Source organism: Gorilla gorilla, chromosome 17 (genome assembly GCF_029281585.2).
Source record: "Gorilla gorilla gorilla isolate KB3781 chromosome 17, NHGRI_mGorGor1-v2.1_pri, whole genome shotgun sequence".
Taxonomy (NCBI): Eukaryota; Metazoa; Chordata; class Mammalia; order Primates; family Hominidae; genus Gorilla; species Gorilla gorilla.
Window position 1 is genome coordinate 47,601,371 of NC_073241.2, and position 27,217 is coordinate 47,628,587.

The following is a 27,217-nucleotide window of genomic DNA, read 5'->3' on the forward strand; positions in this document are numbered from 1 at the left end:
TGAATTTGAGATGCTCAACTTGTACTTAAATTTTTTGAAAGTCAAGCTCAAACAGATGCTCAGCAAAACTATCTTTGGGGTTTGGGGGGAAGAGAGAGATCTTATCAGACATACAAAATCTGAAAAAAATTCACCAAGAACAGACTCAAGTTATAAAAGAATATTTAGAAAGATCTTCAGAAAGGAAAACAATACTGGACAGATTTACACAAAGGAATGAATACAAGCTCTAGTAAATATGGTAAATATGTGGGTAAACATAAACTGGTTCAGGGACTCAGATTTTGCATGCAAATGTTCATAGCAGCATTATCAAAAGACAAAAGGTAGAAACAACTTGTGTCCATTAATCTATGAACTGATAGACAAAACGCAGTATGGTTGTACAGTGGAGAATTACTCAACCATAAAAAGGAATTAAATTCTGATACATGCTACAACATGGATGATCCTCGAAAATTATGCTAAGTGAAATAAGTCACACATGACAAATACTGTATAATGACAAATACTGTATAATTCCACTTAAATAAGGTACCTTGATTAGGTAAATTCATTGAAACAGAAACTACAATAATGGTTACCAGGGGCTAAGAGTCAGTAACGGGGAGTTACTGTCTAATGGGTAAAGCTTCAATTTGGGGGTACAGGGTGAAAAAACTTTAGGAATACATAGTAATAATAGTTGTAAAAGACTGTGACTGTAATTAATGCCATGGAATTATATACTTTAAAATGGTTATAACTGCAAATTTTATGTTATTTATATCTTACCACAATTTTTTAAAAGAGAACTGCTTTAAAAAGGGACAGAATAGGCCAGGTGCAGTGGCTCACGCCTGTAATCCCAGCACTTTGGGAGGCCGAGGTGGGCGGATCACGAGGTCAGGAGATCAAGACCATCCTGGCTAACACGGAGAAACCCCATCTCTACTAAAAATACAAAAAATTAGCCGGGCGTGGTGGCGGGCACCTGTAGTCCCAGCTACTCGGGAGGCTGAGGCAGGAGAATGGCGTGAAGCCGGGAGGCAGAGTTTGCAGTGAGCCGAGATAGCGCCACTGCAGTCCAGCCTGGGCAAAAGAGCGAGACTCCATCTCAAAAAAAAAAAGAAAAATAAGGGACAGAACAGAACAGTGTGCTGTTGGAAAACAGGGCAGATGTGTATAGTTTAGCAAGAAATGTCAGGAAGTTGAGAAGAAGCCTTTTTACATTAAGGAGAGAGGCAAATGAATATTTAAAGCTAAATAACAATACTGTACTTTGACATTTATGCCAAAGTAAAATGTACAAAAACAAAAGTACAAAGACCAAGATAGCATAAACGGAAGTATACTGTTGTGATGTATTTATATGCGAAGTGGTTTAGTATTACTTAATACAGACTGTGATAAATTAAAGATTTATACTATGAATCCTAGAGTTTCCAGTAAAGTAACAGCTATAGTTAATAAGCCAAAAAGGAAATAAAATGGAATCACACACACACACACACACACACACACATACACACACACACACACACACACACTGAATCTGCAATAAGGCAGGAAAAAAAAGAAAATGGGAACAAAAAATAGGCAGGAAAAATAAAAAATTAACAAAGATGGTAAACTTAAATCTAAACATATCAATAATCCAATTAAAAGCAACTGATCTAAACACTCCAATTAAAAGGCAGAGATTGTTAAATATTAAGCCACAAATATCTATAGCCTAAAAGAAACCCTCTTTAAATATAAAGAGACAATAGGTTAAGAGGTTGGAAAAATATTTACCATTTTAACGCTAATGAAAAGAAAGCTAGAGTGAATATATTAACACCAGAGAAAGTCAATAAAAGATACCAGGAAATGAACAAAGAACAATTAAAACAAATAAATGGGTAAACAGATGATCACTCTTTGTATTATTACATTTAATTACATTATGGATGTAATAATATCCAGTATTATTTTCCTTTCTGGATAACGTAATAATATCCAGTATTGTTTTCCTTTCTGAAGATCTTTCTAAACATTCTTTTATAACTTGAGTCTGTTCTTGGTGAATTTTCTTCAGATTTTGTATGTCTGACAGGATCTCTCTCTTCCCCCCAAACTCCAAAGATAGTCTTGCTGAGCATCTAGTTTGAGATTGACTTTAAAAAAATTTAAGTACAAGTTGAGCATCTCAAATTCAAAAATACAAAATCTGAAATGCTCATTATACATTTAATTACATTAAATGTAATAATACAAAGACACTAAATGAAATTGTTAAGTGTGGTTATAAAACATGAACCAACTATATGTTGTCTATAAGAAACCCATTTCATATATAATAATAAAGGTAGGTTAAAAGAAAATGGATGAAAAAAGATATAGCATGAAAACACAAATGAAAAGAAGCTGGGATGGCTACACTAACAGATAAAGTACACTTTAAAGCAAAGAAAATAACCAGTGACAAAGAGCAACACTACATAATGAATAAAAGGGTTGGTCAACCAAGAAGGCACAGAAGGCATAACAATCCTTGGAGACTTCAATACCCCCTAGTTACTACCACACAGAAAATCCAGCAAGGATATAAAGAAATGAATAATATCATCAACCAATAGAATCTAACTGACATTTTCAGAACACTTCTCCCAACAAGAGCAAAATACACCTTCTTTTCAAAGACACATAGAAAATTCACCTAGATAGATAACATCCTGGATCATAAAACCCAACAAATGTAAAACAGCTGAAATCACTTAAGAGTACATTCTCTAGCTATCACGAAATTACACTTGAAATCAATAGAAAGACAATAGGAAAATATGTTGGAACACTTATAAATTCACACACTTTTAAAATAATCCACAGGTTAAATACCAAGTTGCAAAGGAAAAAAGTAGACTGAACTGAATGAAACAGAAAATACAGTGTAACAAAACTTGTGAGATGCTGCAACTTATTTCCTAGAATTATGATTAACCAAATACTATGAGCTAATGTTTATTAAGAAAAAAAAAAGTAAATGAGTTCTAAGTATTCAGTTACTATGGCAATACTTCTAGGAAATAAGTTGAAAATACCCTCTGATATTTTCCTTAAAATATTTCTGGGAAAATATACAAAAGTTTAGAGAAAGGAGAAGCTCACTGATAAAACACAACATACATACATCAGGTCATGCAAAACTAAAGAATTCTCTCCACTAGTTAGAAATGCACAAAATCATAAATCCCTTTTTCAACTCAAATGACCCATGCAAACCAAATCTAGGCAACAACTCTATCACAGCAAGTAAGGCTGAGAATATTTATTTCAATACAGTCTCAGACTTGTGTTAATGAGTCTAGAAAAATTCCTATATCCACTCAAGGACTATATAAATATCCCTTCACGAATATAAATAAAAGTAGAAAACTACAATTTCAAGGAACAGTTTTACACCACAGCAGTCCTCTGGAGAATTAGGAAATTAATCTCCTTCAGGAATAAATTTACATCAAAGTCCAAAAATATTTCAGAAAATATCTTAATTCATAATCTTCATACAATGAAAGGACACTTAATCTTTGGGAAATTTTGATGGAAACAAAACATAAGAGGTGTCTCAAGTAAGAAAAAGTATCAGGGGGCCGGGCACGGTGGCTCACGCCCATAATCCCAGCACTTTGGGAGGCTGAGATGGGTGTATCACCTGAGGTCAGGAGTTCAAGACTAGCCTGGCCAACATAGTGAAACCTCACCTCTACTAAAAGTACAAAATTTTTCAGGAGTGGTGGTGTGCATCTATAATCCCAGCTACTTGGGTGGCTGAGGCAGGACTGCTTGAACCTGGGAGGCAGGGTTGCAGTGAGCTGAAATCACGCCACTGCACTCCGGCCTGGGGCTGACAGGTGGGACTCTGTCTCAAAAAAGAAAAAGGAAAAAAAAAGAAGAAAGAAAAGAAAAAGTTATCAGGGAAGAGGATCAAATTAGTAAAAGAAACTATCTAAATGATTGCCAGGAAGCCAGGGTAGAGTAACTATGTATGTATATATCTCACTATCTTGAATCTAACAAAGGAGGAAAAAAAAACACCAAAATTAAGAAAGCTCCACCTCTAACAAAACTGGCCACCAATCTCTATCAGAGCCTCTAGAATAAATGTGCCAGACATATGGAAATGACCAAATTAAAGTAGGGTGCTTAAATGTTACAAACGTATTCCCAACATTCAAGTAAACACAAATATTAGAAAACAAAAGCTCATCTTAATTTGCTGAAAACCAACGAAGACACACCAGCTTTTTCTTTAGGAATATTAGGAAAAATCCTGTTGGGGATCCATTTCTACAGCTTAAAATAAATACGGCATGGGTCATGTAGCATTTTTACTTATTCATATTTCAACAAAATGGCTCTGAGTTGACAGCCTTTTAATTGATGGGCAAGTTGAAAGTGCAGAAAGAGTAGCACTGACCCAACACATACCTGAATCCAGCTGACCTAACTAATGTCATACCTCTCCCCTACAAAATAATTATACACATACTATTATAATTATGTTCCAGGTATCCAAGTTAACTTCTAAAGCAATAATTCTTATAGTGCCCAAGTTATGAGGTAATTTTCTAGGTTTATGTAATGTTATATATCCTTTTTTTGTTTTGTTTTGAGAGATAGGATCTCACTCACTCGTCCAGGCTGGAGTGCAGTGGCGTGATCATGGATTACTGCAGCCTCGACCTCCTGGTCTCAAGCGATCCTCTCATCTTAGCCTCCTGAGAAGCTGGGGCTACAGGTGCAAGCCACAACACCTGGCTAATTTTCCTTTTTTTTTTTTTTTTTTGAGATGGGGTCTCATTCTGTCACCCAGGCTGGAGTACAGCAGCGCAATCTCGGCTCATTGCATCCTCCACCTCCCGGGTTCAAGTGACTCTCCTGTCTCAGTCTCCTGAGTAGCTGGGATTACCAGCACACACCACCACACCTGGCTAATTTTTGTATTTTTAGTAGAGACAGGGTTTCGCCATGAAGGCCAGGCTGGTCTTGAACTCCTGACCTCAGGTGATCTGCCCACCTCAGCCTCCCAAAGTGCTGGGATTACACGTGTGAGCCACCGTGCCCGGACTACACCTGGCTAATTTTTTAAAATATTTTTTGTAGAGGTGGGTTCTCATGTTGCATAATCTGGTCTCAAATTCCTGGGCTCAAGCAATCTTCCTGCCTCAGCCTCCCAAAGTGCTGGCATTACAGGTGTGAGCCACTGAGTCCAGCTTATTGTCCTATATCTTAACAAGGGTTTGAGATACACAAGCGTATATATTTGTCAAAAATCAGTAAACGAGTGAACACTTCCAGAATGGTGGCATAAGGACTTCCAAGAATCCACTCACTGATGAAAGCAATGAGAATGCCTGAAAAAACTGTCAAAATCAATCAGCAGCAAATGTTTATCATAACAGCTGCCTGAGGCAACAGTTGGAGAAAACAAGAATCTGACCAAAAATATACAAGGAAAAGCTGGGAAATGTGAGGTCTGTAGGGCTTTTTAAAAGCTTCAACATATTCACTAGACTCAATAATTAGGTCATTTCCACGTGCAGAACTAAACACATGTTCAAGAAAGAATTGAGAAGGTCCTAATAATGACTCACCTCTAGCTTACCTTGAGGTTCACTACAAGCAAGAAGTGAAAGTAAGGCAGAGTTATAAACTCTGCAACAGAGCACTAAAAACATACCCCACTATGCACACAGAGCCCCTCAGCAAAAGCTGGGAGACTTAGTGGTTCAAGGCACTTAAGATAATGTTTGATCATTAGCTGACCACAAAGCTAACTAATCAGAAACTTCAAGGGTAACACAAGGATACAGACTTAACAGAATTAGTTCAGGGAAGCCACTACATAAACAAACAACAGATGCAACAACAAGTCTTGGGGAAGGGGGTGGCATCAGATTTCCAGAGTTGCTACATTATATTATTATAATATGACCAGTTCTCAATAAAAAAATTACAAGCCATGCAAAAAGATATTAAAGTATGGTTCACACACAGGAAAAAGAACAGTTGGTAGAGACTGTGGCAGAAGAAGCTCGGCTATTTTAAATATATTCAAAGAACAGAAACCATGTCTAATGAACTAAAAGAAAGTATAAGAAATGTATTTCACCAAACAGACAGTATCAGTTGAGATAGAAATCATAAAAAAGAACTGAATAGAAATTCTGGATTTGGAAAAAACAATAACCAAAATGAAAAAATCACTTAAGAGACTCATGAGCAGATTTGGGTTGGCAGAAGAATCCATAAACTTGAAGGTAGGCTGATTGAAATTATTTAGTTTGAGGAACAAAAAGAAAAATGAAGAAAAAAGAACAGACCTGTACTATAGAACACCATCAAGCATATGGATAAGAGGAGTCATAGAAGCAAAGGAGAGAAAGAATACTTGGAGAAAAAAATGGCCAAAAACTCCCCAAATTTGAAGAAAAACTTTATTCTATATATCCGAGAAGCTCAATGAACTCTAAGTAGGATGAACTCAGATCCACACCTAGACACATCAGCATTAAACTGTCAAAAGCCAGAGACAAAAAGAGAATCTCAAAAGCAGTGAGAGAAGCAATTTGTTACACAGAAGTGATCCTCAAAAAGATTAACAGCTAATTTGTCATCAGAAACTATAAAGCCAGAAGGCAGTGAACTAACATATTCAAAGTGTTGAAAGACAAAAGACTGTCAACCAAGAGTTCCTTTTTTTTTTTTTTTTTTTTTTTGAGATGGAGTCTCGCTCTGTCGCCCAGGCTGGATGGAGTGCAGTAGCACCATCTCGGCTCACTGCAAGCTCCACGTCCCGGGTTCACCCCACTCTCCTGCCTCAACCTCCCGAGTAGCTGGGACTACAGGTGCCCGCTACCACGCCCTGCTAATTTTTGTATTTTTAGTAGAGATGGGGTTTCACCGTGTTAGCCAGGATGGTCTTGATCTCCTGATCTTGTGATCTGCCTGCCTCGGCCTCCCAAAGTGCTGGGATTACAGGTGTGAGCCACCGCGCCTGGCCCAACCAAGAGTTCTTTACCCAGCACAAGTAGCCTTCAAAAATAATGGAAAGGGGCCGAGTACGGTGGCTCACACTTGTAATCCCAGCACTTCAGGAGGCCGAGGCAGGCAGATCACAAGGTCAAGAGTTCAAGACCAGCCTGGCCAATATGGTGAAACCTCGACTCTACTAAAAATACAAAAATTAGCCGGGCATTGTGGTGCACGCCTGTAATCCCAGCTACTTGGGAGGCTGAGGCAAAAGAATCGCTTGAACCAGGGAGGCAGAGGTTGCAGCGAGCTGAGATTGCACTACGCACTCCGGCCTGGGCTACAGAGTGAGACTCCCTCTCAAAAAAAAAAAACAAAAAACAAAAAACAAAACAAAACGGAAAGATTAAGACATTCTCGACATTCTCAGATAAAAACTGAGGGAATTTGTTATTGGCAGATCTGCCCTAATGGAGCCACTAGAGAGAGTCCTTTGGGCTAAAATACCAGGATATTAGAAAGTATTATAACTCTAATACACATGAAGAAATAAACAGAAAATAAGGCAGCAGTAATTACATAATTAGAAAAGACAAGCCAGGCGCGGTGGGGCTCACGCCTGTAATCCCAGCCCTTTGGGAGGCCGAGGTGGGCGGATTACCGAAGGTCAGGAGTTTGAGACCAACCTGGCCAACATGGTGAAACCTCGTCTCTACTAAAAATACAAAAATAAGCCGGGAGTAGTGGCATGTGCCTGTAATCCCAGCATGTGCCTGTAAGCCAAGCCCAGGAGGCTGAGGCAGGAGAATCGCTGGAACCCAGGAGGTGGAGGCTGCAGTAAGCCAAGATTGTGCCATTGCACTCCAGCCTGGTCAACAAAGCAAAGACTCTGTCTCAAAAAAAAAAAAAAAGAAAGAAGAGAAAAAAGAGAAGAAAAAGAAAGAAAGAAAGAAAGAAAAGACAGTATAAATGCATTCTTTGTAAATCTATCTGATTCAAAAGATCAAGGCATAAAATGGTAAGTATAAAACTCTAGTAACAGGGCTATAATGTATAACGATCACATTTATACGAAAATAACAGTACACGGAAGTGGGAGGAGAACAAAGCTAAGTAGGAGCGGTTTTTGTATACTAGAGTATGTCGTTGGCATTAATCCAGACTGGATTGTTATCAGTTAAGATGCTGGTTGTAACCCCTAGAAAAACAACTAAAAATGTAGATTAACAACTATTGGCCAGATGCGGTGGCTCACTTCTGTAATCCCAGCACTTTGGGAGGCTGAGGCAGGTGGATTGCTTCAGCTCAGGAGTTGGAGACCAGCCTGGGCAACATAGTGAGACCCCACCTCTATAAAAAATTAGCCAGGTGTGGTGACACGCACCTGTGGTCCCAGCTACTTGGAAGGCTAAAGTGGGAGGATCACTTGAGCCCAAGAGGCAGAGGTTGCAGTGAGCCAAGATAGCACCACTACACTCCAGCCTGAACGACAGAGCGAGATTTGTCTCAAAAAACAAAACAAAACAAAAAAAAACTATTAAAAGGATATTAGTGATTGCCAGGAGATAGTAAGTGACTACCACTTAGTACAGTGTTTCTTTTGGAGTTGTAAAAATATTCTGGAATTAGTGGTGATGGTTGCACAATTTTAACTCAAACTACTGAACAGTATGCTTTAATACTGTGAATTTTATGATATGTAAATTTTATCTCCATAAAAGATAAATTCAATGAAGACACATTTAAGACAGATACAAGCAATTAACTGTATATGTGAATTTTACCTCAAGATTAAAAATATTGAACCCTAGGAATTAATACGGATACTTTCAAAACTAGGAAAAAGTATACTGATATTTATAACTTGTTTTGAACTGTATTAAAAAACCAGATAAACTAATGGTGGGACAGATATATAAGGAGTAAAGCAACTATCAACGGTAAAACCTAGGTGTGAGTATATGGGTATTCCCTGTAGAATTTCAACTTTTCTGTATGTTTTTAAATGTTCATAATAAAATACTAAAGGAAAAAAACAGTGCTGAGGAAACACTCAGATCCAGGTTGTGGACCATTCTACAAGAAAACTAGCCTAAACACTACAGAAAAATTGAAATATTATGAAAAACACAAAAGCTAGGGAAACTATCATAGAATGAAGGAGATCGGACATGACAACAGGAAAAAAACTTATGAAAATCTTATGTTAAATATTGTTGCATTAATGATAAATTTCTTAGATGTAATAATGACTTTGTAGTTATTTATGAGAATCCACTTGTCCTCAGAATACACATGCTACAGTATTTGGGAGTGAAATCTCACAAACTGACGGCAGTGTACTTTCAAATGATTCAGAAAAGCAAAATGTGTGTGTGCAAGTGTGTAGACAGATCATAAATGTGACAAAACGTTAACAACTGATAAATCTAGGTGAAGGATATATGGGTGCTAGTTCTTTCATCTTGTCTATTGGCTTGAAATGTTTCAAAATAAAAAGGGTAGGGGGAAGGAGTAGTACCCAGGTAAATGAGAGTTACAAATAATATTTCCAAACTGAAATTCTCACATCTCCCTCTACTCTCCCCTCTATCTACTATGCTACAGTCACAATAGTCTCCTTTCTGTCCTTCAAACAAAATGAGACTGTCACAATTTCAGTCTTTGCTTTGCTGGTGCTTCTTCTACCTGAAACACACTTCTCACAGATCTTTATTTGGCTGCTTTCTTCTGATCATTCAAGCCTCAACTCAAATATAATCTCAAAGAGGCCCTCTTCTCCAACCACCTTATCTAGAGGAGATGTGCATCAGCTCTATTATTCTACATTTTTTTTCTAGCAATCCATTCCTTCAACATTACTCTTACATTTTATTCATAGTAATAATAACTGAAATGCTTTTACATGTAATTTTTTGTATTTACTTCTGTTTCTCTCTCCAATACAACATAAGCTACAGGTCAAGACTGTTAGTTGTTTAGTACTTTTAGCCTGTTCTTGCCTTTCTTCTACAGCCTGTCTTCTATGACATCCATCCTTGTATCCAGAAAAAAACAAACGGAAGGAGTAAAGCAACTGAGCAGAAGCTAGAGGCTGAAGGGGTGTATCTGATATTGATAGAAATTAGAGTGGGTCAAGGAACTGATAATGGACTTAAAAGACAGTACGAGTACCTAACAGCTATCATAACAACTGATGGTTTACTGACACCAAACCCATAAAGCTAAGACTAAAACCAGCAGCAAAAAGATTTTTGCCAGAAATTACAATTTCCCTAATATTTGGTTAAGTTTAAAAGTTTGTTTTGTTCTAAGAACTAGAGAGAAATCAGAGTCAATGTCCCATGAATTCAGTTAAGATTTTCATTTCTTTCTACTCTTCCAGTTGATATAACTGATGTTTTTCTGACCATTTTGCCTAATCTACCATCTGTTCTACCTTCCCTTCTACCTAATACTTCTGTCATATGCTAAATCCTATCCTCACACTATCAAAGACAGTGTTCTTTGCCTTCTCCCTGGCTTTTTATAAATCCTTTAAATGCCACATATTTATGAAAATGGTGAAATAGAATGGTTGTGGAGAAATCTAGGCCAGGTGCAGTGGCTCACACCTGTAATCCTAGCACTATGGGAGGCTGAGGAGGGCGGATCACCAGGTCAGGAGTTCGAGACCAGACTGGCCAACATGGTGAAACCCCATCTCTACTAAACATACAAAAAATAGCCAGGCATGGTGGTGCGTGCCTGTAGTCGCAGCTACTCGGGAGGCTGAGGCAGAAGAATCGTTTGAACCTAGGAGGCAGAGGTTGCAGTGAGCCGAGATTGCACGACTGCACTTCAGCCTGGATGACAGAGCAAGACTCTGTCTCCAAAAAAACAGACTGAGGTCAGGAATGAGAATAACTAAAATGACAGCTTCTATAGCTTATATTTATTGACTGTTTACCATATGCCAGGCTCTGTCCTAAGGATTTTACATGTACTAACTCACTTAGTTGTCATAAAACCTCATGGGATATTATCCCCATTTTATGGCTATGTAAGCTGAGGCACAGAGAAGTAAAGTAAGTTGACCAATGTCACACGATTAGTAAGTGGCAAGGATAGAATCCAAACCAGGTTCAAATGATACAAGAGTCTGTGTTTTTCATACTACCTTGTCTCTTAAATGGCACTGTTAAGTCTTTACTAATTTGATTAAAATTCTGAGGGTGCTGAAATTTTAGAAGACCAATGTTTTAGCTATATTAACACACTGAGATTGATCCTTAAACGTGGGTGACTTTTCTTGACAAGGTAAAGAACAAAGCAGGTTATGAACAGACACCAACTATTTAATAAGAATGACAAGAGACTCTTCCCAAGTATGTTGTTAGAAGTAGAGCAACATAGCTTAAAATATCAAAAGACTTGTGGGTCAAAGCTCTTCTTACTAGAGTTCCACTAATATCTCAAGAATCTAAATCTTTTTTATGTCTGATGGCTTTTAGCATATTTTGTTTTCCCTGTGACATCCTCATTCAGGATATTTTCTACAAGCATATTCTGATATATAACTCCACTAGATTCCACTCCTGAATGTTTTGCAAAAAGAGCTCTGAACGTAGAGCAACAGTGAGCTCCACAGAACCACATGCAATTTTAGACATTTTGCAAATGGTATGAAGCGATTTCTAAAGCCCATTTTAAAACAATTCTACTGCTACAGAGGCTATACAGAGTTAGGAAAGGGGAAAAGCTCTCAGGTACCCAACATATCAACTCCTACATACCTCAGGAAATGCAAAATGAGCTGTTTAATGGAAAGGCACAATATTACATAGCTCTATTTCTGAGTATCAATCATAAAAATTCTATAATATAAAACCTAAATAAATATGTGAATAACAGTAAAACCTCCAATGTATCATATGCATCCAAAGGCATACGTTTTTTATCCTTACTAAAATACATAGCTACCCACAAAAAAAAAGTAAGGTTTTCTAACCTTTCAAAGTCACCTTGCCTTGTGAATTTTGACAACCTATACACGGCCCAGTTGTTAAGCTGTTTAGAGGTCATTCCTCTTCCATTATCTATCACTGCAACAGCAGGTTTTCCTTGTGTTTCATCAAAAAGCTATGAAACAAAATAAGTTCAAAAAGACAGGAAAAGTCAAATCAATATTTAAAACATGAAAAGTTAAACATGAAAAAAATGATTCAACAGGCTCACTTATACATTACTGATGGAAGTGCAAATTAATACAATTTTCTGAAAGGCACTTCAGCAGCAGTATGTATCAAAAGCCTCAGAATTCTTCATGTCCTTTAGCCTAGAAATTCCATTTCTCACAATTCAACTTAAGGAAATATTCAGAGACATGTACCAAGGTGTGCAAGAATGTTCATCATTCCAGCATTCCTTCCAGTGGCAAAAATACAGAAAAAAAATCTAAATGTTCAACAACAGAACACAAACTACACAATTTATATTATAGCCAATAAGTCACTGCAACAACAGATTATATTGCAGAACATCCATGATATGACACATGTTAACAATGTACTGTTAAGGGAAAGTAGATTACAAAAAACCAAAGGTACATATACATGTATACATATATGCATAGGAAAAAAACGTGAAAAAATTTTAACAATGGATGAAGAGATATCTGACAATTATTTCTACTTTTAGTTTTATCTCTATTTTCTCATTTTCTCCAATAAACTTTTATTACTCTTAGAAAAGGAAAAGTTAAATTGCTTTACAGTATTATTTCCTTACCAATTTGATCTGTATTCTTCTAACCCCAATGTTACGAGAAGTAGCAGACAATGAATTGTCAATTAATTCCGCAAGAGCAAATGCTGCAAGAGATTAAGAAAACATTGCTTAACTTTTCCCTCCCACATACTTTATATAAAAGTTCAAAGAAGAAGAAACTATCAAGTACCTTAAAGCCAAAGACCTAGAATTAAAGTATTATCCTGATCCTAATGATATAATACATAATAAAGGCATCATCACCAATCACCACCAGCATCAAAAAAGCAGTCATCAATCAGTACTTGTATGGCACTATACAGCATGAGTCAGCCAGCCATGATTCCTGGCTTCAAGGAGTTTATAATCTAAAGACAGACATACAGACATTAAGAGACAAACAGAAGACCATAACCATAAAATCAAATAGCCTGCAGTATGTAATTACATCAAGCACAAGTCCAAAGTAAGCACATTTAGAAATACGAGGGCAAATATAAAGTGATAATGTCTTTTTTTTAAATTTCCTATACTGCTCATCTGCAAGATAAGTGTCTCTTGAAAGCTAATTTGGATATAGAATTCTTATGACTAACAAATTTTTCAAGTGGCAGAATACATCTGCTCAACTGACACAGAACTGCCATAGATTCACTACCACATCACCAACCTGACATTCAATTTATCACTGGCTCAACATTAACTAATATTCTCCTTTCTTCAAGGTCACTATTCACACTATTTCCTGCTTTTATCCCTTTAGTAAAAAGAAAGGGAACATATCAAATTTACATATCTTAATTCTGCGGAAGCGTAACCCAACTAAAGCTGTAATTAATCCAAAGTAGCACTTCACGCTGGATGTGGTGGCTTGCGCCTGTAATCCCAGCACTTTGGGAGGCCGAGGCAGGCTGATGACGTGAGGTCAGGAGTTTGAGACCAGCCTGGCCAACACAGTGAAACCCTATCTCTATTAAAAATACAAAAAAATAGCTGGGCGTGGTAGCTGGTGCCTATAATCCCAGCTACTCGGGAGGCTGAGGCAGGAGAATCACTTGAACCTGGGAGGCAGAGGTTGCAGTGAGCCAAGATTGCACCACTGCACTCCAGCCTGGGCAACAGAGCAAGACTCTATCTCAAAAACAAAAACAAAAAAACCAAAGTAGCACTCCAGCAAGCACTTCTACTCACCCTAAACACTCCAAGGACAGCTATGTTTATAAACGAATTGCAAAGAAGTTACCACAAATCAGATTATGTACAAGGGTCTGGCTAAGGTAATAACTCCAGAAAATGAAGAAGGGACACTGTAGGAAATGGCAGGAAAAGAAACTTAAAAGAGAAATTTGGAAGAAAGAAATGAGTAGAATTTAGAATCTGATTAGATGAAAAAGAAGAGGGGAAAAAGAAATTTGCTTCATCACACAGATACAACAGTTAAGGCTTGGATCGGTTTACTGAAAGTATAAAAAGAAAAGATCAAGGCCAGGCGCGGTGGCTCACGCCTGTAATCCCAGCACTTTGGGAGGCCGAGGCGGGCGGATCTTCAGGTCAGAAGATCAAGACCATCCTGGCTAACACGGTGAAACCCCGTCTCTACTAAAAAAATACAAAAAAATTAGCCAGGCGTGCTGGTGGGCGCCTGTAGTCCCAGCTACTCAGGAGACTGAGGCAGGAGAATGGCGTGAACCCGGGAGGCAGAGCTTGCAGTGAGCCGAGATAGTGCCACTGCACTCCAGCCTGGGCGACAGAGCGAGACTCTGTCTCAAAAAAAAAAAAAAGAAAAGAAAAGATCAACATAACTTGAAGAAATGTCCACCAGAGTCAAAAAGAACCAGAAGTAGGGAAAGACCCGGAAATGTACTGTAAAGTCACAGAAATCAAGGCAAGATTTTAAACACTGGGGTTTTCTGCTTATCCATATAATGATGGTATGAATGAAAACTGATACGGTTTTCAACTGATATGGTTTCAACTGATATGGTTTTCATATCATTTCATAATGATGGCATGATGAAAACTGATCAATATGAAACATAAACTACATTAAGAGTTTAAAATACTTCGTTGACTCTATAATTATACACTTAGCAATTTATCCCCAGGAAAATAATTAAAGATTCATGGGCCAGGTGCAGTGGCTCACACCTGTAATCCCAGCACTTTGGGAGGTCAAGACGGGCAGATCGCCTGAGGTCAGGGGTTTGAGACCAGCCTGACCAACATGGAGAAACCCCATCTGTACTAAAAATACAAAATTAGCCAGGTGTGGTGGTGCATGCCTTTAATTCCAGCTACTTGGGAGGCTGAGGCAGGGGAATTGCCTGAACCCAGGAGGCGGAGGTTGCGGTGAGCCGAGATCACGCCATTGCACTCCAGCCTGGGCAACAAGCCAAACTCCATCTCAAAAAAAAAAAAAAGAATTAAAAGATTCACTCAATTTTCTTTTTTTTTTTTTTTTAGATGCAGTCTCCCTCTGGTGCCCAGGCTGGAGTGGCAGTGGCATGATCTCAGCTCACTACAAGCTCTGCCTCCCAGGTTCAAGCGATTCTCCTGCCTCAGCCTCTCAAGTAGTTGGAATTACAGGCACCCACCTCCACGCCTGGCCAATTTTTGTACTTTTAGTAGAGACGGGGTTTCACCATGTTGGCCAGGATGGTCTCCAACTCCTGACCTCAAGTAATCTGCCCGCCGCGGCTTCCCAAAGTGCTGGGATTACAGGCGTGAGCCCAGCCAGATTCACTCAATTTTAAAATATTTAAGCACCTATGTGCCAGGCATTGTTCTAGGAACTGAATAAAGCAGATGAAGGTTCTGTTCTTAGGGATTTAACATTCTAATGGAGGAATATGGGAAAGAAAATATAATCATAATAAATAAATTCTATAGCATGTTAGAAGATGGTTTGTGCAATAGAGAAAAAAGAAACAGCAGAGAAATGAAATCAAGTAACAGTAAAGGCACAGAAGGAATACAGTTGCAATTAAATAGAGTAAGTTTTGTTGAGAACACAACAGATAACCAAGACTTGGAGGAAGTGAAGAAATGAGTGCAGGGCTAACTGGAGGAAAAGCATTCCAAGCAGAGGGCCCTAAGCTGAGAATATGGATGGCACTGAAGGGGAGTGAAAAAGTAAGAAAGGTAGTAGAAACAAAGTCAGAGAAGTACAAAGCAGAGCTAGTAAGTCCCTGCAGGCAACTGTAACGACTTTGGTGTTTACTCTTAGTGAAATGGGGAGCCATGAGTGTTTTCAGCAGCGAGTGACACAATCTAATTTCTCAAACCTTTTACGGACAGGGATGAAAAGACAGGTACCAGTAACTACCAGTTAGTGTAATCTGGGTGATACAATGGTGCCTCCAGACCAGGTGGTAGCAACAGAAATGGTGAGAAATGGTCATTTTAAGATAAAACATTGAGAATAGGACCCAAAGGATTTTCTGTCAGATTAAGAAGTATGAGAGGTATGAGAAATACAAGTATCAATTTGATTTTTGGCCTGTGCAGCAGGAAGGACACAGTAATAATCAATTCAGATAGGGGGACTATGTGTGGTATAAAATTCAGTGAGCAGATGAGGGTTCCCATTTTAGACATCCTAGAGGAGATGCCACATGGGCAGCTGGATGGATAAAACTGGACTTCAAGAGATAAACCTGGCACCATTTTCAATATTTAACTAAAAATGACCATTTCTTACCTCTTCCTTGTGAGAGTCACTTCCGTAATGATGTTATTTAGAACCATGAGATAGGACCTGATCACCAAGCGAGGAAGTAAGATACAACATAAAGGGCAAGAATTAAGCCCTAAGGCACTTCAATATTCATAAGGTGGGGAGAGAAGAAAGGGCAGGCAGTGAGGTAAGAAGAAAATCAAGGTGCTTATAATCCCAGGTCTTTGAGAGACCAAGGCAGCAATTCAAGACCAGCCTGGGCAACATAGTGAGACTCCATCTCTACAAAGAAAATTTTATTTTTATTTTTATTTTTTAGAGAGAGAGTCTCACTCTGTTGCCCAGACTGAAGTGCAGGGGTGCAGTCATAGCTCACTATAGCCTCGAATTCCTTGGCTCACTCAAGTAATCCCCCTGCCTCTGCCTCCCAAGTAGCTAAGCAAGGCATGCACCAAAATGTCCAAATAATTCCTGTATTTTTTTGTAAAGATGGGGTCATATTATGTCCCCCAGGCCAGTCCTAAAGTCCTGGTCTCAAGTGATCTTCCTGCCTCAGACTCTCAAAGTGCTGGGATTACAGGTATGAGCTACTGCATCCAGCTACAATTTTTTTTTTTTTTAAATTAGCTGGGCATGGTGGTATGCACTTGTAGTCCTAGTCATTCAGGAGACTGAGGCAGGGGGATTGTTTAAGCTTAGGAGTTTGAGGCTACAGTGTGCTATGGTCACGTCACTGCAAAAAGGAAGAAAATCAAGAATACGGACCCTCGAAAGTCAAGTGAAAAAAGTATATCAAAAAGGAAGAAGTGACAAAACAATGTCAAGTAACACGTCAAGAAAAATTAGAACTGAAAATTAAAAATTGATCACTGGATTTAGTTGTTGGTGACCATAAGAGCGTGGGTACAGTAGAGTGGTAGGCGAAAACGTCTGGTCAGAGTAAGAAACAATGGGAGGAAGAGAAGGACTGCTGATAGCGAATGCATTCAACTCTCTGGAGGAGTTTTGCTATAAACAGGATCAAAAAATTTTAGGCAGTAGCCAGTGAAGGAAGTAAGACTTTAGTGTTTTTAAGATGGGAGAAGAGCTTTTTTGTACAAAAAGAACAACATGAGAGGTAATAAATATACTAGTTATATATTCAAGCTCTGAAGTCACTCTCCTAAAGTTTAAATGCTGGCTCCACTACTCACTAGTAGTGTGGCAAGTTACCTAAAATCTCTTAGCCCCAGTTAATTCTGCAAAACAGGATCTTTACCTATATTATTTCCTAACATTAGCTACCACACGGGATTAAAGAGTAAATGAGACGACGCTTATAAGTACTTGGTACAATGCCTGGCACTGTAGCCAATAGTAATGACAGTAGTGGTAGTGTTATGTAAAGAAAGCACACACAGATTTAGTCACAAGAACATTCAGAGTCATTTGTAACCATAACACAATTAAAAACAACCTAAATGTCTAATAGAAGAACACTGTTCAGACCGGGCATGGTGGCTTATACCTGTAATCCCAGCACTTTGGGAGGCTGAGGCGGGAGGATCACTTGAGGTCAGGAGTTCAAGACCAGCCTGGTCAACATGGTGAAACTCCGTCTCTACTAAAAATACAAAAATTAGCCAGGCGTGGTGGTGCCTGCCTGTAATCCCAGCTACTCGGGAGGCAGAGGCAGGAGAATCACTTGAACTTAGGAGGCAGAGGTTGCAGTGAGCCAAGATCACACCACTGCACTCCAGCCTGGGTGATAGAGAGAGACTCTGTCTCAAAAAAAAAAAAAAGAAAAAGAATACTGTTCAAATAAATTATATTACCTAAATATTATCAAAATATACGGAGACATATATATTAAAAGATGTTCACTTTATTTTTAAACAAAATGTAGGTTAAAGAAGTATGCACCATATAAAACCATTAAAAATCAAATAATATGAAAAGGTCTGAAATGATAAACACCAAAGTGTTAGTGGTGGTTATGTCTGGGTAGTAGAGATATTCTTTATGTTCTATTTGCTTATCTATGTTTTCTAATTTCCTGCAAACAAGAATACACATATAATGAGAAAAAAATAATTTTAATACAAAAGTTTACGACGAACATGTAAGTAGTATTAGACACTTTGGCAAGTCCTGAAAGAGAGGATTCAGTAAACTAATTGATTTGTAAAGATCACTAGCAAATGGTCCAGAGAAAGGACAGAAACTAGCAAGTAGTAAAGGTAGAAAGAAATGATAAAGACATGGAAATATGAACACAAACTTCTTACTTATGCAACCTAGCTATATGTATTTGCAAAGTAAAACAAGTATTTTCTTAATTGGGAAAGGTCTATGGGAGGCCAGGAAATCAGGAGAAGAGAGTATATAGGCGATGGAAAGCTGTATAGGTACAACACCCCTTATGAGTTGAAAAGAAAAGTTCTACTAGTAGGTTAGCTTTAAAGGAGAGTTTTTTTTCACTGAAGATGACACAGGTAGAAGACATAATAATACCGTGATGAATTTGAGGAAGAAAGAAAATGAGTGGTCTTCTAATAAAGTGTAATAAGATTTATAAAAAGTGAAGGAATGGGATACGTAATCAGGGGATAAAGGCAGGTAATAGTTTATCAAAATTAGTATGAATGGGATACTTACGCAAAGGATTTTGTCCTTCACTGGCATAATATTCATACATGCCACTTTTAACCAGTGTGTCATAGTGAGGTAAGAAGTCAATTCGTTCTTTCGTAGCTGTCAGTAGTAACTGATTGACAGACTGTAGCAGGTATAAGGTGACTCCATCTTTAACCGTTTCATCTGTAATCAAGAGTGAAAATCATAAGTGCTAGGTCAGCATCAGAAACTCAATGAACTTGTAATTGTGAATATACAAATTCTATCTATGAAATATCTTTAATGATGGTAAAGAAAAACCCCCAATCATCTACCTGTAAGCAAAGTCATGTTAAGGATATTAATGAAACAAGCACAAATACTTCCTTCCATTCATGTGAAACACTCAATTCTTAATCAGTTAAATAAACTATCACAGGAAATCAGACGAGAATGTAAAATAGCGTAGTGTCAACATGAATGGAGAATGGTTAAATTCAGATGGAATCAGGCATGAAAAACCAGTAGGTCTTGGAAAACTAATTAGGTTAAAAAAAGATAATGGAATAATCCAAGTTGGTTAGCAAAATTAGCTTCAGAAGATTTGTGCTAGGCAGAATCATCTTCTGTAGCCATAACTGATATCAACTATTTTTCTATAATCAAGCTTGAAAAATATAACCTCTGTGCAAACTATGCACATATAGCCAGTTTCCTCCCTCATCCCAACAAATTAACAAAAATCATCAACAGATTTAGATGCATAGAATAAAAGTTATTGCTATATCATGTACTAGACCTTATTAAATATAAAAGCATGAACTTAGTAACACTGTTTACCTACCAAAATTATCACAGGTAATTTCTTTCCTACTTGTTGTTGTAATAACAAATTTTTCTTCAGGTGAAATGCCAAGTGTCTATCCAAAATAAGAAATAAAATCACTTATTACACAAAGGAAATAAATGTATTATTCAAATTTATAAAAACATGAAAATATTGATAGTACATAATAATTCTGTAATCACTACACTTATCTAGGAAATACAAAACCCAGTATATCTAAATTTTGCCTTTGCATAATTAATAGTGCATAAATCTATACAAATTACTTACTTAACACGGTCATTTTTTCTGCTACCATAAGCAACCTAGGAACACTAGTGACTAGGTGGAACGTTTTAAAAGCATTTTAACATCATCGGCAGGACCCACCCAGACAAGACATAGTATTTCATACCAACGTACAAGTTATCAACTTATTTGGAATAAAGCTTTAACATAACTCATGTTCATATAGACTAGATATTTAAGTATGCAAAAACAAAATAGAAGAAAACAGAAGTTAGCATTTTATAGCACGGAGGGAAGAACAGCCATGCTTTGTAAGACATACAGGTCCATTCAAACGAATAACTTTAAAAATTAAAGCAAATTATAAATTAGAGGGAAACTGGCCAGGCATGGTAGCTCATGCCTGTCACCCCAGCACTTTGGGAGGCTGAGGCCGTCAGATCACAAGGTCAGGAGTTCGAGACCAGCCCGACCAACATGGTGAAACCCTGTCTCTACTAAAAATACAAAAATTAGCCAGGTGTGGTGGTGCACACCTGTAATCCCAGCTACTCAGGAGGCCAAGGCAGGAGAATCACTTGAACTGGGGAGGCGGAGGTTGCAGTGAGCCAAGATCACGCCACTGCACTCCAGCCTGAGCAACAGAATGAGACTCCGTCTCAAAGAAAAAAAAAAAATGAGAGGGAAATTGCAACAAGAAACAAAAGGTTGACAAGGATCAACAAAGAGAAAAAGTAAAAACACAAAAAAATGAAAAGGAGAAAATACAAATGACCAATGAACACATGAACTGTAAAATCACATTAATCAAAAAATCAGAATTAGAAAAGTGGTTAACATTTTCATTTACATTAGAATTAAAACATACATGCTCTGTCTAAAATGAAACAATACAGCAATATATAGTTAAGAGAAAAGGCTTCTGTTTCGAGTAGTAACGGACTAGTCTAAAGATTAACATTCTTATTGAAAACAACTAAAAAATCTAGACTAGTGATACTCAAATCTTCAAAAATGATATTAATAAAAACCATTATTGCTCACCACTGGGATGAGCTAGGGCACCAACTTCTTACTCTGAACACTGACAAATTAAAGGGAAAGAACAAATTATTTACACTGCTTTTCTTGTATCAATGGTACTTCAGGATAACCAAAATACCTCTGGCTGATGAGGCAAAGTTGTTCCTTAAAGAATTCCAGCTAATAAACACAGGAGGAATGGCAAGTCAGATCAAAACTTCCTTATGGAGGAATCCTGCTGAAATCACGTGAATCCCAAGATTTTAATGTTAGCATTGCTATGAGTGGGTGAAACACCCACACATCATGTGCCTTCCAGTGTAATGCCATATGAAGTATCAGTACTACCTACAAAGCATTCTTTGCCTCCTGACCCCAAAGAAGTTGAACCTAAATCAAATCAAGCCTTTAAAGCTAACTTTTAGTTTACAGAATACATATGGAGATAAAACAAATTAAGTAACACCAAAAAAGAGCACAAACAAATCCATAATGTGGAATATTAAAGACCTAGTTGATTTCTTCAAGAGGTCAACTGCAGGAAAACTAAAGAGACTGGGGGAGCAGGAATTTGCTCAAATGCTTTAAATTGAAAATAATTAGGAAACACAAAAAAACAAGTTTAATGTGAGGACTATGTCAGATCCTGATTTAAACAAACCAACTATAAAAAGATACTTTTAAACATTCAGAGAACTCAATATGGACAGGGACATTAGACAATATTAAAAATGCTTTATTTTAATGGTTTGATAATACATATTCATGCTGAAGTATATGGGGTGAAATGACCTAAGACCTAGAATATGCCTTAAATACATTACAAAGACAAAAATGATCCTAGTGTGGTAAATTCCTGTTAACTTGAATCTGGATGAGTACACTGGGGTTCATAACATGATTCTCTCTTTGTATGTGTCTGAAGCTTTTCATAAGAAAATTTCTACTTTAAAATATCCTGGAATAGGCCGGGCGCGGTGGCTCAAGCCTGTAATCCCAGCACTTTGGGAGGCGGAGGAGGGTGGATCACGAGGGCAGGAGATCGAGACCATCCTGGCTAACACGGTGAAACTCCGTCTCTACTAAAAATACAAAAAATTAGCCAGGCGTGATGGTGGGCACCTGTAGTCCCAGCTACTCGGGAGGCTGAGGCAGGAGAATGGCGTGAACCCGGGAGGCGGAGCTGGCAGTGAGCTGAGATCGCGCCACTGCACTCCAGCCTGGGTGACAGAGCGAGACTCCGTCTTAAAAAAAAAAAAAAAAAAAAAAAATTCCTGGAATAGACCAGTGGAAGAGAATAGAGGGCCCTTAGACAGGTCCACACATATATGGATGCAGAGCCCAGCAAACAAGAGAGGTGACATTACAAATTGGTGGGGAAAGAATAAACTATCCAATGAATGATATTAAGACAACTAGTTGTCTCAACATGGAAACAGATAAAATCCACACCTTAACTTAGACAAAAATAAATTCCAGGAGAATTAAAGCAGTTGTACATTAGCCCAAAATTGTAAAAGAACACATAGGGAAATAATTTTGAGTGAGCATAAAGGGATTTCTGAAAAGGTACAAACAGTGGGCCAGGCACAGTGGTTCACAGCTGTAATCCCAGCACTCACTCTGGGAGGCCAAGGTGGGCGGATTGCTTGAGCTCTGGAGTTCAAGACCAGCCTGGGCAATGTGGTAAAACCCCATCTCTACAAAAAATGGAAAAAAAAAAAAAATAGCTGGGCATGGTGGTGCACACGTGTAGTCACAACCACTCAAGAGGCTGAGGTTGGAGGATCCCCTGAGCCTGGGAAGCCGAGGCTGCAGTGAGCCGTGATCACACACTACCGCACTCTAGCTTGGGTGACTTTTGAGTGAGACCCTGTCTCAAAAGATGCAAATAGCACAAGTCATAAAGAAAAAGACCAGACAACATAAAAAGATCAACATCACTAGTTATCAGAGAAATTAATATAACTTATTCTCATCAGGTAGGCAAAAATGTTAAATTCTGAGCCCATCAAGTGTAGGCATCTGTACAGAGAAATAGGTACCTTACACACTGCTGATATGACTGAAAAAAAGTCAAACATAAAGAAAGTAATTAATTTGGCATACTTTAGTAAACTTAAAAGATACTCATATTCCATGCAATTCCACCCTAGAGAAATAAAGCCATGAACATAAACTGACTGGGAAGATTCTATTTGTTTAACAGAGACAAAAATGACCTTACAGATTTTTATTAGGTTTCATATAACCATGACAGTCGTGTATTTTTTAATTCATTACTACTTTTTTATTTCTATGATGTCCCAATTTTTTTTTTTTGTTTCGTTTTTTGTTGTTATTGTTGTTGAGACAGAGTCTTGCTCTGTTGCGCAGGCTGGAGTGCAATGGCGCGATCTCAGCTCACTGCAAGCTCCGCCTCCCAGGTTCACACCATTCTCCTGCCTCTGCCTCCCAAGCAGCTGGGACTACAGGCGTGCGCCACCACACCTGGCTAATTTTTGCATTTTTAGTAGAGACAGAGTTTCACCACGTTGGCCAGCTGGTCTCAAACTCCTGACCTCAGATGATCTCCCTGCCTTGGCCTCCCAAAGTGCTGGGATTAGAGGCGTGAGCCACCAGGCCTGGCCAATGTCCCACTTGTTAAATCATGTAATTATGCATCTTGTAGTTAGTGAAAAACTATGTGCAAATGATTTTTTTAAGATCTATGTTCACCTAAACATATCTAATTATTCCACATAATCCCACATAAGTCTATTATTTTTTATTTTTTACAGATTTTTTGAGTACTCTTCTACAATAATTGCATATAATAGTTCATTTAGCCTTCACTAACTACATAGAAGACTCCCCCTATTTCCCAGCTGTCAAATTATCTACGGATAGGAATGCTAGCACCTTATTCTCTTCTTCAAACAATGGCAACTGGGTTATCGTTCCTGACCATCTAATTGTATCCAGTATTGCCTGTATTTTCCTGCACTGGAGCAAACAGTTCATTTTCTTTTGATTTTTAACCCATATTAAAAACCCACAGATGTTTAATCCATATTAAAAACCCACAGATGTTTAATCCATATTAAAAACCCACAGATGTTTAATCCATATTAAAAACTCACAGATGTTTAATCCATATTAAAAACCCACAGATTTCTAATTCATATTAAAAATCCAAATCCATATTAAAAACCCATAGATTTCTAATCCATATTAAAAACCCACAGATTTCTAATCCATATTAAAAATCCAAATCCATATTAAAAACCCATAGATTTCTAATCCATATTAAAAACCCACAGATTTCTAATCCATATTAAAAACCCACAGATTTTTAATCCATATTAAAAACCCATAGATTTTTAATCTATAAATCTACTATTATTCAATTAAGACACACAAACTATCTTTTTTTTTTTAAGTTCCTGGATACCTGTGCAGAACATGCAGGTTTGTTACATAAATATACATGTGCCATGGTGGTTTGCCACACCTATCAACCTGTCATCTAGGATTTAAGCCCCACATGCATTAGGTATTTGTCCTAATTCTCTCCCTCTCCTTGCCTCTTACCCTACAACAGGTCCCTGTGTGTGATGTTCCCCGCCCTATGTTCATGTGTTCTCATTGTTCAACTCCCACTTATGAGTGAGAACATGCAGTGTTTGGTTTTCTGTTCCTGTGTTAGTTTGCTGAGAATGATGGCTTCCAGCTTCATCCATGTCCCTGCAAAGGACATGATCTCATTCTTTTTTATGGCTGCATAGTATTCCATGGTGTATATGTGCCACATTATCTTTATCCAGTTGATCATCAATAGGCATTTGTGTTGGTCCCATGTCTTTACTATTGTAAATAGTGCTGCAATAAACTTTAAAATTAATCCATATTAAAAATCCATGGTTTTTAATCCACATCAAAAATCCATATGAAATATCCATGGATTTTTCATCCAGATTAAATATCCATGGATTTTTCAGGGGGCATGGTGGCGCATGCCTGTAATCCCAGCACTTTGGGAGGCCGAGGTGGGTAGATCACCTGAGGTCAGGAGTTGCAGACCACCCTGGCCAACATGGTAAAATCCCATCTCTACTAAAAATACAAAAATTAGCCGGGCATGACGGCTGGTGCCTGTAATCCCAGCTATTTGGAAGGCTGAAGCAGGAGAATCGCTTGAACTTGGGAGGCGGAGGTTGCAGTGAGCCAAGATTGCGCCACTGCACTCCAGCCTGGGTGACAAGAGTGAAACTCCCATTTCAAAAAAAAAAAAAAAAAAAAAAAACCATGGATTTTTAATCTATAAATTTATTATTATTTAATTAAGACACATAAACTATCTTTTTGTTTTCCCTGCTTCATCTATAAAAATTATTTCTTGAATTCACAATTTTTCTAAGGATTTTATTTTATTATTGTTTGTTTTTTGAGACAGTCTCGCTGTGCCACCCAGGCTAGAGTGCAGCGGTGCGTTCTCAGCTCGCTGCAACTTCCGACTCCCGGGTTCAAGTAATTCTCCCTGCCTCAGCCTCTCGAGTAGCTGGGATTACAGGCACCCGCCACCAGATCCAGCTAATATTTGTATTTTTAGTAGAGATGGGGTTTCACCATGTTGGCCAGGCTGATCTCTAACTCCTGACCTCAGGTGATCCGCCCGCCTTGGCCTCCCAAAGTGTTGGGATTACAGGTGTAAGCCACTATGCCCTCCCCAACTTCTCTTAAATATTTAAGGACTAACTGACTTGCAGTGCATAAAATGATTACCTACCAAAATGATCAGTTAATTTTATTTTTTAAATTATTTTCTTTCACTATCTCTGAACAACAGGTAATTTTCATCCATGGATTAGTCAGAAAGCACACAGCTTAATTAGCACTGCTCTGAAACTCTGCAAACTAGTCAGCTTTTAATGTGGCTCCATTATATTTCGTTACCTTACTATGGCACTTGCTAAGCCATTGTTTTCTGCTTTTTTTTTTTTCAAAATCTCAAGTTTATTGTAGAAATTGATGAGCAAATCTTATATTAAAATACAAAACACCTAGAATAGCCGCACAACAAAAAACATTGGAGCCACACAAAGGAAAATGTAGACAATTTCTTCAAATTGGTGGTGGGGGGATATGCACACATGGGACTTAATATCTGGGCATATTTTAGAACTAACCAAATGAGTCATCTTCTAATCGTTGATTCTGCAAGGCCACAAGGGCTCAGGTGAGTCAACAGCTGCTTATCAGAGGTCTAAGGGCTTCTTGCAGATTTGCCCTTTCCATTTCTTCCCTCTCCTTGTCCATGAGGTGAACTTTATTCAAATAACAATTTAGAGCTGGGCGTGGTGGCTCATGCCTGTATTCCCAGCACTTTGGGAGGCCAAGGCAGGTGGACCACCTGAGATCAGGAGTTCAAGATCAGCCTGGCCAACATGGCAAAACCCCATCTCTACTAAAAGTATAAAAACTAGCCATGCGTGGTGGCAGGCACCTGTAATCCCAGCTACTCAAGAGGCGGAGGCAGGAGAATCACTTGAACCTGGGTGGCAGAGGTTGCAGTAAGCCAAGATGGCACCACTGCACTCCAGCCCGGGCAACAGAGCGAGACTCCGTCTCAAAAAAAAAAATAAATAAGTAACAGTTTAGGATCACCCATAATACTGCCTGACACTACAAACATTTATTGGTTTAATTTACATTTTAACAAAAACTTTAGTATATTATTTTGTCTCTTCCCCTAAGGACAAAAGTGATGGTTCTAATAAATAGTGTGGAGTAGTTTAAAAAATATATATATATATGTGTGTGTATATGTATGTGTATATATGTGTGTATATATGTATATATGTGTATATATGTCTATATGTGTATACATGTATATGTGTATATATACGTGTATATATATACATATACATATATACGTGTATATATATACATATACACGTGTATATATACATATACGTATATATGTATACATATACATATATACGTATATATATACATATACATATATACGTATATATGTACATATACATATATACGTATATATACATATACATATATACGTATATATATACATATACATATATATACACACACATATATATGTATAT

At 37.9% G+C, this 27,217-nt stretch overlaps 1 protein-coding gene across 1 annotated transcript in view; it reads right to left on the minus strand.

The window, feature by feature from the left end:
• Window positions 1–27,217, minus strand: part of SMCHD1 (structural maintenance of chromosomes flexible hinge domain containing 1) — a 147,431-nt gene that overhangs the window by 117,036 nt on the left and 3,178 nt on the right. The window contains exons 2-5 of the mRNA XM_019014179.4: window positions 19,857–19,932; window positions 19,055–19,216; window positions 12,763–12,845; window positions 11,984–12,114 (exon numbers count right to left, since the gene is read on the minus strand). Coding sequence (XP_018869724.1) covers window positions 11,984–12,114; window positions 12,763–12,845; window positions 19,055–19,216; window positions 19,857–19,932 — 452 coding nt within the window. The remainder of the gene's footprint in view (window positions 1–11,983; window positions 12,115–12,762; window positions 12,846–19,054; window positions 19,217–19,856; window positions 19,933–27,217) is intronic.